The following is a 12,641-nucleotide window of genomic DNA, read 5'->3' as shown; positions in this document are numbered from 1 at the left end:
CAATTCCAGGAGGCTCACAGCACCTAACCTAAGGCCAGGAATTGACCTTGGATCCTCTACAAGAGCAGAACATGCTCTTAATTGCTTAGCCATTTCCCCAGCCCATTTTGTTTCTTTACCTTAAAAAGGTATGAGAGAGATGACAAAAATGTGAGGTAAATACCAACGGTTAGCCCTGGGTGGGAGTATGGCAAAAATGCTCGTGGAAGCAGCAGGGCCAGGATGCAGCTAGAGGCACTGAGCCTGTCCAGGCAAGGAAGGGCTTACATCAGTTTTCTTGATATGCCACAGTTTTCTGAGTTTCCTCTCTTCCCGAATACCATCTCAAACTAAACTATGTAAAACTTGTTCACAGTCTGTGGCAAAGAGATTTAGTATGGTTTGACTCCTCCCCCCCCCCAAGCCAGTTTATCTCCAGGGAGCCAAACTTCCCTGAAATCACCCACCCATAGTTCCCAAGGTGGCCAAGCTCTATGGGGGTTGAGAAAGCTTCCTGGAGGTGTTTAGAAGCAGCAGGGAAAATGAAGAATGTCTAAGAATGGAATCCATGAAACGGCCTTGGTGCTGGTTAGATTTTATTTTAACAGGATGTTTTCTGTTCATTTGTTTTTCAAAATATCAGTTATATCAATATTAGAAGTGTAAACAGGTACAAAATATACAGTACATAGAAACCATTTTCTTAACTAGTCCATTTCTAATAAAGTATGCAGGAGGTTGCTGAATGGGCACCATGGTCTCTGCCCTCTTCAGGGAGTCATTAGCCATTTGGGCAAGAGGACCAGTGGCTGCTTAAACAAAATGGGAATGGCTATGTGTGGGGGGGACAGCATTGTTACGACAGAAACTTGGACCTAGCTCTAATTCCACTGAAGATATTCCAGGCAGGCCTGAGCCACGCACCCAGTTACCTGACAATCCAACTGCCCCCTGCGTGCCTAGTGATACATCAGCACACACTCCAGGGGGCTGTCCAGCTCGAGCTGCTGAGGCAGGAGTTTTGTGTCTTGATGCTCTGATCCATGTGTGTGGGACAAAGCTTTTAAAAGGACAAGATCTCGAAATCTTCCCTAAACTGTTGTTCTAGGAGAACTGGGTCTCAGCTGCAGCTTTTCCCAGCTCCTGGAACACACAGTCCTCATGGTGAGAGGCTGTGTCCCCTTTGAACCCTTTATTTCCTCTTCTCTAAAAAGAACCACCTGTCTAGCTGCTTTCCAAAGTCATGGTAATGGTGGAATGAGCTGTGAAGTGGAACCATTTTGAAAGTGAACATACTACACAATGGCAGCCAACAGAAGCATCTATGGGTAATGGACATAACCCAAGATGGGTGGCTCTGGCTTCCTGTGACTTCATGCCTGAGGGCTAACCACCCTCAGAGCTAACACTACTACAGCTCCATGAATTGTCTTAGCCAGGCCCAGGAGTCACTACCACAGAGGACGTTACCACCTTGGACAGGTCCTGCAGATGGCTCAAGGGAGAAGTCAGGCCTCGGCTTTAGGGGTCTTTTCAGGAGGCAAGGGCTGCGTCTAGCGGGGTTCTTACTGCGGCTGTCTAGGGCCCAGTGCCCTCATCAGCCAGGGCCCACGGTCTCGGCCAGCTGCCTGGCTAGATGAGGAACTCACCTGCCACAGGACTGTGTGGCCGGGGTGCCCTGGCCTGCTTCTCCCACTATCTTTCCAACACCGCTAAGACAGAGTAGACACACACCCCTTAAAGCCACAAGTACACCTCAAAACTTCAACTGGTGTTGATACTGCTTTCCAGCTTTTTCCTCAAGAATTAAAGAGAGAAACAAACAAAAAAATAGGTTTGTAATTAAATTACTTAAGATCCTATTAAGGTGTTCAGTTTCACAGTCGGAATCCTACTTTCTTTAAGGTGGAAGTTGCATTGATAGTTTCTATTTCCAGTGATCAGTTCAGCAACATGGAAATTTGGTTCTCTGCCAAGTCTCCCTCTTTGCTTCTGAGCTTTCAGGCCACCCTGCTATCTGCACACGGGACTTTGTACATCTGTGGCCTGCAGGGGCCACATGGAGCGTTGCGGCCCTCACAGGTCTCCACCGCCATCAGTGGGTCCCAAGACACTTAGGCCACAAGTCCAGTCAGTCACAAGGTCTGTGGAGGCCATGGGTCCTTTGGCTGCAGGGCTCTTGAAGGGGTCGGGAGGGGCCGGCAGTGGTGGAAGCGGCTGACCATGGGCGGGCGCCTTGGCCACTGCTGGGTGGTTGCGCTGGTGTTTGCGGAGGTGGTCCTTGCGGATGAAGCTCTTGCCGCACACCGTGCAGGTGAAGGGCCGCACGCCCGTGTGCGTTCGGTAGTGGTCGATGAGCTTGGAGCGCTCCGTGAAGCGCTTCTCGCACTCGGTGCAGGGGAAGGGCCGCTCGCCCGTGTGCAGCATGCGGTGGCGGATGAGATGTGCGGGGCGTGTGAAGCAGCGGCCGCACTCTCCGCACCTCAGGGCGCTGCTGTCCCTCGCACTGCCCCCACCTCCACCGCTGCCACCACTGCCGCCACCTCCGCCTCCAGCAGCGGTGGACGCTGACCCCGCGCCCGCGCCGTCCGACAGTCCGCAGCTCCGTTGGTGCGCACTCAGGCTCACCTGCAGCTGGAAGCTCTTTCCGCATGTGGCGCAGGTGAAGGGCCGGCCTCCAGGGGGCGCTGCCGGGTGCTTCTTTAGCCCCGGCTTGTGGCCAAAGCCTTTTGTCCGGCCGGGGTATTTGCAGGGATCATTGAAGGGTCTTGGGGCCTGGCTGGGGTCCAGGATGACCTCGCCATTGTCTGGAGAGGAGAAGGGGAGTCCCTCGGGCACCGTCCTTGGGTTCAGGCCCACTGGAGGTTTACACCGGAAATTCCAGCCCCACCTGACCCCACCAAAGAGCCAGTCCCCGGCAGGAGCCTCCTCCTGTGCAATGGCAGGACTGAGCTCACCAATGTCCCTCTCTGGCCTAGCTGGCTCCCGCAGCCCCAGCACAGGGTCCTGGCTGGGGAAGGAACTGCCTTGGCTTTCCCAGGCTCCTTCTTGGACAGGGCTGGGGAAGAATCTTGCGGCTTGGCCTGGTGCAAACAAAGTCCCATGAGCCTCCAGGTCTGTGGGATGCACAGGTGTTGCAACCACCTCCTCTTCCTGGACTTCAGTTTTGATAACAATTTTTACATCTGCTGAGAAAGAGAGAAGGGCAGAGATCATTCTGGACACTTTAAATACAACAAGGGGCAGACACCTTCGTTTGGAAGCAGAGCAATCACCCAGCCCCACAGAACAGAACATGGGACCTAAGACCACATAAAGTGCACATCCCGCCCCATCCCTAGCCCAAAGCTTCACCTGGCCTGCTGACTTCCCCACAGTAAAAGCAGCCCTCAAATCTGGTTCCCAGATTCTGTTTTCTTTCTTTGGCTGGTAAATTATGAATTTATTCTAAGAAAGGGACTCTTGAGTGTGGTGGTCATGTCCTAAAAATAAGGCAGAAGCACACAGGCTTGGCCTCTGCGGCATCTGGGACTGTACAGCTGTTAGGCACATTTTTTAGCCACAGCTTCACTGTGAGTGCCCAACCGCACAGGGCTGCAAGATTAGCCTGGACAACACATGGGAAGGCCCCTTGGCAAACCATCTGGTAACTGTAGTTACCAAAATGCTACCGAACAAGCAGAACTGTTTGACTTTACATAAATATACTGAATTTCAACCCCAAGACTTGTTATCAGGGACCCTGGTGTTTTAGCATATTTTGGTGGTGGGAGTGGGAAAAGATGACATTTTTATTAGGTAACAGATAATTGGCCTTCAAACAAGGGAATGTGAGAACAAGAATGTGGAAGTCACTCTTCCCAACTCTTTGGCAGCACTGACATCTAGGAAGTGGTTTTAGCTTAGTCCGTTTGCATCTGTGCCATGGGAGCCACAGGTTGCCTGGGGGGAGGGGAAGGCTTGTCCTCCTAGAAATCAGCTTATCTGAATAGATTGGCTAACTCCCCATGGAAGGAACTGTCTATAAGAAACGGGTATCCTCAAGAAACGCTGTTCAAGTCAGAGAGCTCCGAAGGAGGTAGAGAGCAGGAAGCACAGCCAGCGGAAGAGCAGACTCTGCATGCTGGCTGAAAGGCTGGGACAAGTCACCAGGAAGAACAGAGCTCCCATCTAGGCGTTCAGTCTCCTCCACTGCTGTACCTTCTGTAGATGCCGCTGTGTTTAGCTTCAGTGTGCCATCTGAGCATGCTGAAGAGGGGTGGTGGGGAGGGAGATCTGCTTGCCAAGAAGAGGGTGGAATGGTGGTTGAAAAGTTAGAATGAACACCTGTAAGGAAGAGAAGTTGCAGCCTGTGAGTTAGGGGAAGGACAAGGACATGGGAGAATAGTGAACATGAGGGAGGGGAGGGCAGGGCAGTGAAACCCTGTAAGCCCTCCTCAGGACTGTTCTGAATGACCATGTGTGGCCTCTCTGAAGCCAGTGCCTTTTGCTCCTTTCTCTAAAGCACTGGAAAGTCAAATATTACCAACTCACTCACCTTCAAAACAAGTGGAGCCTATGCCTCAAGGTAGGTTTGACAAACCAACAAGCTGTTAGGCCAGGTTTTCTTCCTCATTTTAAAAATGTTTTTGTTTTACAGGCACAGGTGTTTGTCTATGTGCGCGTCTGTGCAACACATGCATGCACTGCACCCTCAGAAGCCACAGAGTGTCAGATCCCCTTCCGACAGCTGTGAGCTGCTATGTGGGTGCTCGGAATTGAACCAGTGTCCTTGGAAGAGCAGCCAGTGCTCTTAACTACTAAGCCACCTCTGCAGCCCCCAGGCTAGATTTGAGACCCCACAGTTCCTCAGACACTTTTAGGCACCTTCCCAAGCCCTACCCTCAGTCCCCAAAATTTATCCCTGCTCCCGTCTCAATCACTTACCAGAGGTAGCATCTGTGGAGATGTCTCCTGCCCCAGAGTCCAGCTGGCTGAGGCCCCAGGGTTCTTCCCCAATATCTGGCTGTCCAGCTGCCCAGGCTTCCACACCAAGAGCCTGCTGCTCCTGCAGCTGAAGCTCCCCCTCTTGCTTGATCTGCATCAGGAGGTCAGGGGCAGGAACTGGGGCTCCAGAGCCTAGGAAAAGGAGAACACGTGAGTCCCTCAGGCCTGAGCTGAATGTATGTGTAATCAAGGAGATCCTTATGATCTATCAGTACAAGAAAGCCATGGCAGCAGGTGCCTGGGTTGGTGAAAGGGAAGAACATACAGGCATGTTCAGGTCCAAGGGCAAGTCCCAGCTGTCCTGGAATCCTGCTCTTACTTGTATGTAACACACAAATGCAGGACTGAACTCATAAACTCATCTTGCCCCCTCCATCCTTGTATATTCATATGAGCTTAAAAGAAAGAGTCTCGAGGTAAAGGAAAATAATTTGACCGGGAAATAGAGTGAGGAGCTGAGGAGGGTAATTCAGTAGGTAGTGCCTGCCTAGCTCACAGAGCCCCTGGCCCAATCCCAGCACTGCCTAAAACAGGTGCAACTAGGAAATCCCAGCACTTGGTAGGTAGATGGGCTAGAAGTTTAAGATCATCCTTAGCTACAAAGAGAGTTTGAAGCCAGTCTGGGCTACATCAGGCCCTGTCTTAAAAAAAAAAAAAAAAAAAAGTGTGGGGATCAGAGTGGATGGTAAATGACCCAGAGAGTTCTTGACAAATGAATAGCAAAGCTGCTACAATCATCTCAGTGGATGTTAACAGTGGCATTCAGAGCATTTCTGTTTCTGGCAAATGGCAGCTAGACATGCAGAGAACCAGAAAAATTTCCCCTAGTATGGGCATCTAAAACATTGGGGAAAATACAAAGTTTTTGTTTTGCTTTGTTTTTTCGAGACAAGGTTTCTCTGTGTAGCCCTGGCTGTCCTGGAACTCTCTCTGTAGACTAGGCTGGCTCTGAACTCACAGTGATCCCAATGCCTCTGCCTCCTGAGTGCTGAGGTTAATTAAAGGTGTGAGCCACCACCTCCTGGCTAATACAAAGCATAGGTGACAACCTACAAATAAAGGTGAACAGAAGTTGGAGGGTTGCCGCCTGGTAATGCCAATTTACTGACAACTGACTTCTCCCCAAGAACAGTCAAGTCAGAAGAAAGTAGGGCATTATCTTCACAGATAAGAAAAAAATAACAAACACACTAGAATTCTGCCTTTCAACTACAGAGATGGAAAAAAGACATTCATATTTCATATTTTTCCTATTTCAGTTACATATAAGCCAAGGTTCCATTAACATCAACCTCATAAAAAGTCACTCCCTGAAGAAAGAAACAAAAATCCTAAAGCTTCCTAAAACGAATAAAAAATTTAACTTTTTCTTTTGCTTTTTTTTTTTGAGACAGGTTTTTCTCTGTGTAGCCCTGAAATCCACTCTGTAGACAGGCTGGCCTTCAACTCAGAGATTAGCCTGCCTCTGCCTCCTGAATGCTGAGTTTAAAGGTGTGTGCCACCATTTCCAAGCAAAGTGTAACTTTCAAACTAAAAATAACAATAGTCTGGGGAGCTGGAGAGATGGCTCTGTGGTTAAGAGAACTGTCTGCTCTTCCAGAGGTCCTGAGTTCATTTCCCAGCAACCACATGGTGGCTCCCAACTGTCTCCACTTCTGCAGATTCTGACACCCTTCATACCAATGCACAAAGAATAAAATTAAATAAACTATTTAAAAAATAGTCTGAAGGGGAGGGGAACGTAAATGAATACTCCTCAAAGGAAGAGTGTAGAAGAGACAGGAGTAAGACTGGTGTCTCAGGAGACACAGCAGAAGGTGATGCAAAGGGTGGCCAAGGCCCTTGTGGACCAGCCATGCCACACAGATGGTGTCCTTCACCCATGTCTCCAAAAGCGTCCCAGCAGCAAAATCAGAACAGGACGAGGAGGGGTGGAGAGACAGTGCAGCGCCTCAGAGCGCTGGCTCTTCTAGATCTAAGGTTTTAGTTCCAGCGTCCACATGATGGCTCACAACCACATGTAACTCTAGTTGCAGGTGATCTAACACTCTTTTTGGTTTCTGAGGGCACTAGGCATACAAGCAATGGACAGACATGCATGCAGACCCATGTATGCAAAATAAAAAGACAAGTTAACAGAAAGCAAAACAGAAATCAGTAATATCATGTAGGTATGTATATACATACACATGTATCTTTCTAAATAATCAAGGGCCTAAGGGAAAACTGAAACACACCAGGATGCTATTGTTGATGAAAATATAAAAATGTGTGAGTCGGAGCTACGGTGGCACATACCAGAAATTTTATAGCAGAAACAACAACAACAACAACAACAAAAACAAAAACAGGATGAAAATTAATGGGCTAGTTAGGTAATGCAAGGTATCACAAAAGAAGCAATACCAACAACAAAAGCCTTTATTTTATTTTACATATTTTTTTTGAGTTAGGGTTTCTCTTTATAGCTGTGGCTATCCTGGAACCCACTCTGTAGACCAGGCTGGCTTCAAAACAAAAGCCTTTAAAGAACAGAAGGAAGCTACACCTGTGTTCAGGCCTCTAATTCCAGCTTCTTGGCAGACAGTGGGAGGAAATCACAAGCACATATTTAAGGTCAGCCTGGGCAACATTCTCAAAAAGTCTCAAAAAGTGGGAAAAAACCCAAACCAAATGGCTGGGGACACAACTCAGTGGCAGAGCACTCGCCTGGCAAGTGTGAAGCTCTAAGGATGGAATTAGCCGATTAGTGTACAGGAAATAATGCGGAAAACAAAAGATTGCTTTACTGAAAAAGAATATTAAGCCAGTTCAACTCAAGTGAAACCCTATGAGAAAAGGAGAGAGAACACATCCGCAGCCTGAAAATGAAACAAAAGGAGTGAGTGGGCTCAGATGCAGCTGACGAGCACACTGCGACAGTATTCTAAACACCCTTCTGAAAAGTCTGCGGCAACGGACAAATTCCTAGAAAAATTACAGCTTGCAAAAACTGAACCAAAAAAAGAACAGAATACCTAAATAATCTTATAACTAAAATAAAATAAATCTGTGTCTAAACCCTCTAACAAAGAAAAATGAGACCCACATGGTTTCAATGGTGTCTTCTGAACACCCAGAGTACATCATTCCAACATCACGCAGACTCTGAGCAAATAACTATCTTCAACACTAAGAGCAGGAGGAGGCAGTCTGCAAAAGGAGAATTACAGTCTAACTGGCCAACAAAGACAGATTCAAGTTTTACAACAATCGACATTATAAATCTATAATGCGCACAAATGACAATGATACAGTAAGTTTATTCTTAGGCTGCAAGGTTGGCTCAACTTTAGGAAATAATGTAATTTATTGTATTAGTACACTACAGGAAACAAACAAAAAACTGTATCATCTCAACAGATGCCAAAGCCAAGCAGAAATCCACTCTATAAAACTGTAGTCCTCCTGTTGGGTGCTGGAAATCTCTGCTACCCAGAGCTGTGGGCTTGTTTAGTGGCGTTCTCAATGACAGAGTTCAAAGCCAATTTCTTTAAAATCATGAATCACTAGAGTACTAGTTTCACAGTATAACACTAGGGTCTCCATTATCATCTCTGTATCACCAGGGTGCCCATTTTCTACTGAGCAATTTCTGGGATTTCTTAGCACAATAAAACAAGAGAAAAATAAGCCATTATGGATTTAAAAACAAAAGCCCATACATCTACATTAATTAATGTGATTTAATTTCTCAGAAAATCTGAGAATAACTAGATGATTATTAGAAAAGTTATTAGTATTAATGAGGATTTTAGTAAGATTTCTGGATAGAATTGTCAACAGACAAGAAACTGCTTTTTTAATACACTACTAGTATTCTGAGGAGTTGCTCAATTGCTACTTTTCTTCTGTGTCATGGATCTTAACTTGAGAAACAAAGGAGGAAAGCCAGTGAGGCTTATTTAGCTTTCATCTGTGGACAAGGACTTTTTAAAATAATGACACTAGTGTCAGAAGGTAGCCTGGGCTGGGCTGGAGCTTGTTCCTAGCAGGGAAGCTGAGGACACCCACCTCTGCAGTTGGCTGGTGGAGCCGGCACTGTGCTGGTCTACCTCCTGATCCTTACCTCTGCGGTATGCTGTTACCTCACACTTTCAGGCTGGCTGTGTACAGGGCAGAGGACTGAAAACAGCACCTTCACAGAGCTTCTGCTACACGGGGAGGGTTTTTTCCTGCCCCTAGTCCCCATAAATCAGCAATAAACAGAAATTGCCAGTTAAAACAAGATACCATTGAGCACAGCAATTAAAAAAACAAAATAAAAAACAAAAGGAACATAGAAATATACCTAAAAGTAAAGACCTTTTGGGCATAAAATTATAAAATTTCAAAGAGATATTACAGAGAGAAGAAAGGATAACAACTCAATGAGAGGAAAAGTGTCAATACTTGCAATTTCAAAACCCCATTTAGATTTTTCATGGTAGTTGATCAGGCAGTGAAAGTTTCCCCACAACAATGAAGGAAAAGAACAGAATGCTAGCTAGTAAGAAAGTAGCGTGGTCTCCTCTGCTGCTCAGCACAAAACCTGACCCTGCTGGGCTAAGGACTTGAGTGTGTGCAGCAAAGCTTGAAACTTTCGGTAAAAAATACAAGACTTTATGATCTGGAGCCAGGGAAACATTTCTTAATTGCTAAAGACACGCAAAAAGCTCCCTTACAGAGGAAAGACTACCAGACCTCAGTACAGGGGAGTGAGAAGCACGGGGCTACAGTACAGCTCTGAGCACGTCGCTCAGTGTAGAGCACTGCCTGTTACATACGGGACCCTGAGTTCCAGCTCCAGCACACACAACAGCCAACAAACCACCCCAACTAGAGAAAGTGTCAGTACACACAAATACTCAGAAATGCAAAGAACTTCCAAATTAACAAGAAAAGCAACTGAAAAGACAAATAGAAGAACGGCCACAAACACCGCAATCGGTGGCACGCAATGCTCCATTTCACGTGCACTCAAAACCACCTCATTCCCACATGATGGTCAGAAATGGAAACAACCTTTTCAAAGAGGCAGGAGAGGAGCCCTAAGTCCTGCTGGTAACCTCAGTTCAGCGCCAATTTGACACTCATGTCCTGGGCCACTCCAAGTCTATATTAGAGAAAATAACCGAAGAATTTTCACAACAGCATGTCTTTAAAGTGAAACAACCAAAATTCACACTAACCCCAAATAACTCAAAACTTAGAAAACAAAACAAAACAAAAAAACCCACAAATACTCCCCAGCAGAAAATAAAATAAATGCAGTTAGTCATAAAAATTATGAAATGAAAAATCATGGATATGAACAAACTATTGGTTTTATATCATGAGAACTCAAGCACAGATGTCAAATGAAAAAAAGCAAGCCCGAGAAGAAAATACGCACCATGGCACCCTTCATAAAAAGTTAAAAAGCAAACAAGGGCTTTTGGTAATGCACAGAGAGTAACAGTGTGAAGAAAGGCAGGGATGACCAGCACAGGTTCTGATTTCTGTCTGTTCATAACAAGGGAAGGACACAGACTCTGGAAGGTTCTCATGGTGCCCACTTCTTGTGTTGGATGTTTGGCACACAAGTGCTGAGTTCACTCTAGATACTTCACGAATCTCCTTCCTGGGTATTTTCTCACCATTATATGCCATGCAGTATAACAGGAAAACCACACACTATTAAACATCAAAACCAACCCCCAATGTTTGATAGCAAACAATAAAAACCTATGGCTAGGAGATGGGATAGAGTGTAGCCAGTCTTTGCTACTTTATGGGTTCTTCTTTTCTGATGCTTCATCCCCTCCTCCCCACCCCATTTTACCCTCTATCACCAGACAGGAGAGAGACAGAGATCCCTGAATCTAATTTCTTTCTTCTTGTTTCTTTTCTGAGCACAACTACTAAGAAACCCCCTGAATGATCAATACCACCAACCCCTCACCTCTTGGGGCCCTAGCATTTATTTATATACCTTCTTTCCAGAATTCCAAATGTCACACAATTTCAAAAACTATCTGCAGCTGGCAAAGCCACACCTCTGCTAGAGCACAAGGCAAATCATAGTCAGCTGCTGTCGTCAGTCTGAAACAATTCCATATCCCCACACCTGGGATTAAAACAAAAACATATTCTTATAATATTTTTGTGTTTTTAAAGACTGTCATGACTATAGGTGTGCATAGTTAGGCCATTAAAACTATATTTTATTAAAATTATATGCTAAATTGTAGAGAGTGTATCTTGTGTATTGTATGAATGCCTTGCCTGTCAATTTAAAAACTTATGACCTATAGGAAAGAGTGGGTCATCCGGCAGGCAGGAAGTATTCTGGAATAGAGCCAGGTGTGGAGCATCCCCCGGGGAAGATGTAAGGACAGATGCATGATACCCGCCATGTGGCACACTGTAGGTTAGTATAAACGGGTTATGTTATGAGCTAGTCAGAGAAGAGCCTAGCTATATGGCCTAGGTACTTGTAAATATATTTTCAATCTCATGAGTCATTATTCTGGAAGCTTAGGGACTAGAGGAAAAACACACATCATACTACACTAAATCACCGATTTAATAGGATAGTTTAAAAATAACTAAGATTTGTTTCTTTTTATTACATATATGATGTGTGTCTCTGTGTGGGCATGTGAGTACAGGTGTCCTTGGACGCTAAGGCTTAAAGTGGAAGCAGCAGGCCTGGAGCTGGATAACACATGGTTGTGGGCTGCCTGACATGGGTGCGGGGAACACAACTTGGGTCCTTCTTGAAAAGCAGCACATGGTCTTAACTGCTGAGCCATCTTCCTGGCTCCTTTTGAAGATACTTTGTTTCTTGAGACAGGGTATCACTATGTAGCCTTGGCTGGCCTGGAACTGCTATGGAGACCAGACAGCCGCAAACTCAAGAGGTCTACCTGCCTCTGCTTCCCAAGTGCTGGGATTAAAGGTGTGCTTCACCATGCCTGGTCTTTTAGACAATACTTTAAAAGAAAATTCCTAGCAAGGTATGGCAGCACACACCTGTAATCCTGAGACTCAGTACGCAGGGAATCAGATGTGAGGTAACCAAGGAAATGGAAGCAGCTATCTTGGAAGCTGTGTCTATGGTCAAAATGTCCCTTTGTGACTGAACACCCTTAAACTGCAGTTAGGTTATTCCCGTTATATTAAAACTAAGGGGAGGGAAAAACTTTCTCACACTTGTGAACTGAAAAAGGTCTGTATCATCCAAGGACACAGGATGCTATGGTTTTGCTCTCTTTAGTGTTTTCTTTTGTTTTTTTTTTTTTTTAAAGTCATGGAAAGAAATACCCTAGAAAGATGCTCCAGTGTGCCATGATTTGGGAGGGAAAAGGTTACCTTTTCCCACAAATATGCTCCTCACCTCATAAATATTCATATAACCTCTTACAAAAAACACATGCAAGATCCTTTTCAGCTATCCACTCCTGGGTCAGCTCATTCCCAGCTCTGTGAAGTGCACTATGGCTTTGCTTCACTTTGCTAAGTAAATCATTGCTTAAGCTGAGCCCCTCTGCTAAATCTACCCTTTATCCCTCTGCTAAGTCTATCCTTTACGACAAGAACCAAAGCACTCTCCACCCCGTAACAGACCTAGCACTTAACAGACAAGGCAGGGTTTCAAGTGCAAGGCAAGCCTG

The 12,641-nt window shown here is 45.8% G+C and overlaps 1 protein-coding gene across 6 annotated transcripts in view; it reads right to left on the bottom strand.

The window, feature by feature from the left end:
* Positions 1-558: 558 nt before the first annotated feature.
* Znf746 (zinc finger protein 746) overlaps positions 559-12,641 on the bottom strand; it is a 249,107-nt gene continuing 237,024 nt past the window's right edge. For 4 of the 6 annotated variants that reach the window (XM_060380085.1, XM_060380083.1, XM_021650149.2 and 1 more), the window contains 3 exons: positions 4,906-5,097; positions 4,180-4,305; positions 559-3,167 (listed from right to left, as the gene is read on the bottom strand). In XM_060380085.1, the coding sequence (XP_060236068.1) occupies positions 2,056-3,167; positions 4,180-4,305; positions 4,906-5,097 (1,430 nt within the window). In that variant the 3' untranslated portion in view covers positions 559-2,055. The remainder of the gene's footprint in view (positions 3,168-4,179; positions 4,306-4,905; positions 5,098-12,641) is intronic. The other 2 variants (XM_060380084.1, XM_021650151.2) reach the window with 1 other exon arrangement.

The sequence above is a fragment of the Meriones unguiculatus genome, chromosome 3 (assembly GCF_030254825.1).
Source record: "Meriones unguiculatus strain TT.TT164.6M chromosome 3, Bangor_MerUng_6.1, whole genome shotgun sequence".
NCBI lineage: Eukaryota > Metazoa > Chordata > Mammalia > Rodentia > Muridae > Meriones > Meriones unguiculatus.
This window is presented reverse-complemented; position numbering and strand designations above follow the sequence as displayed.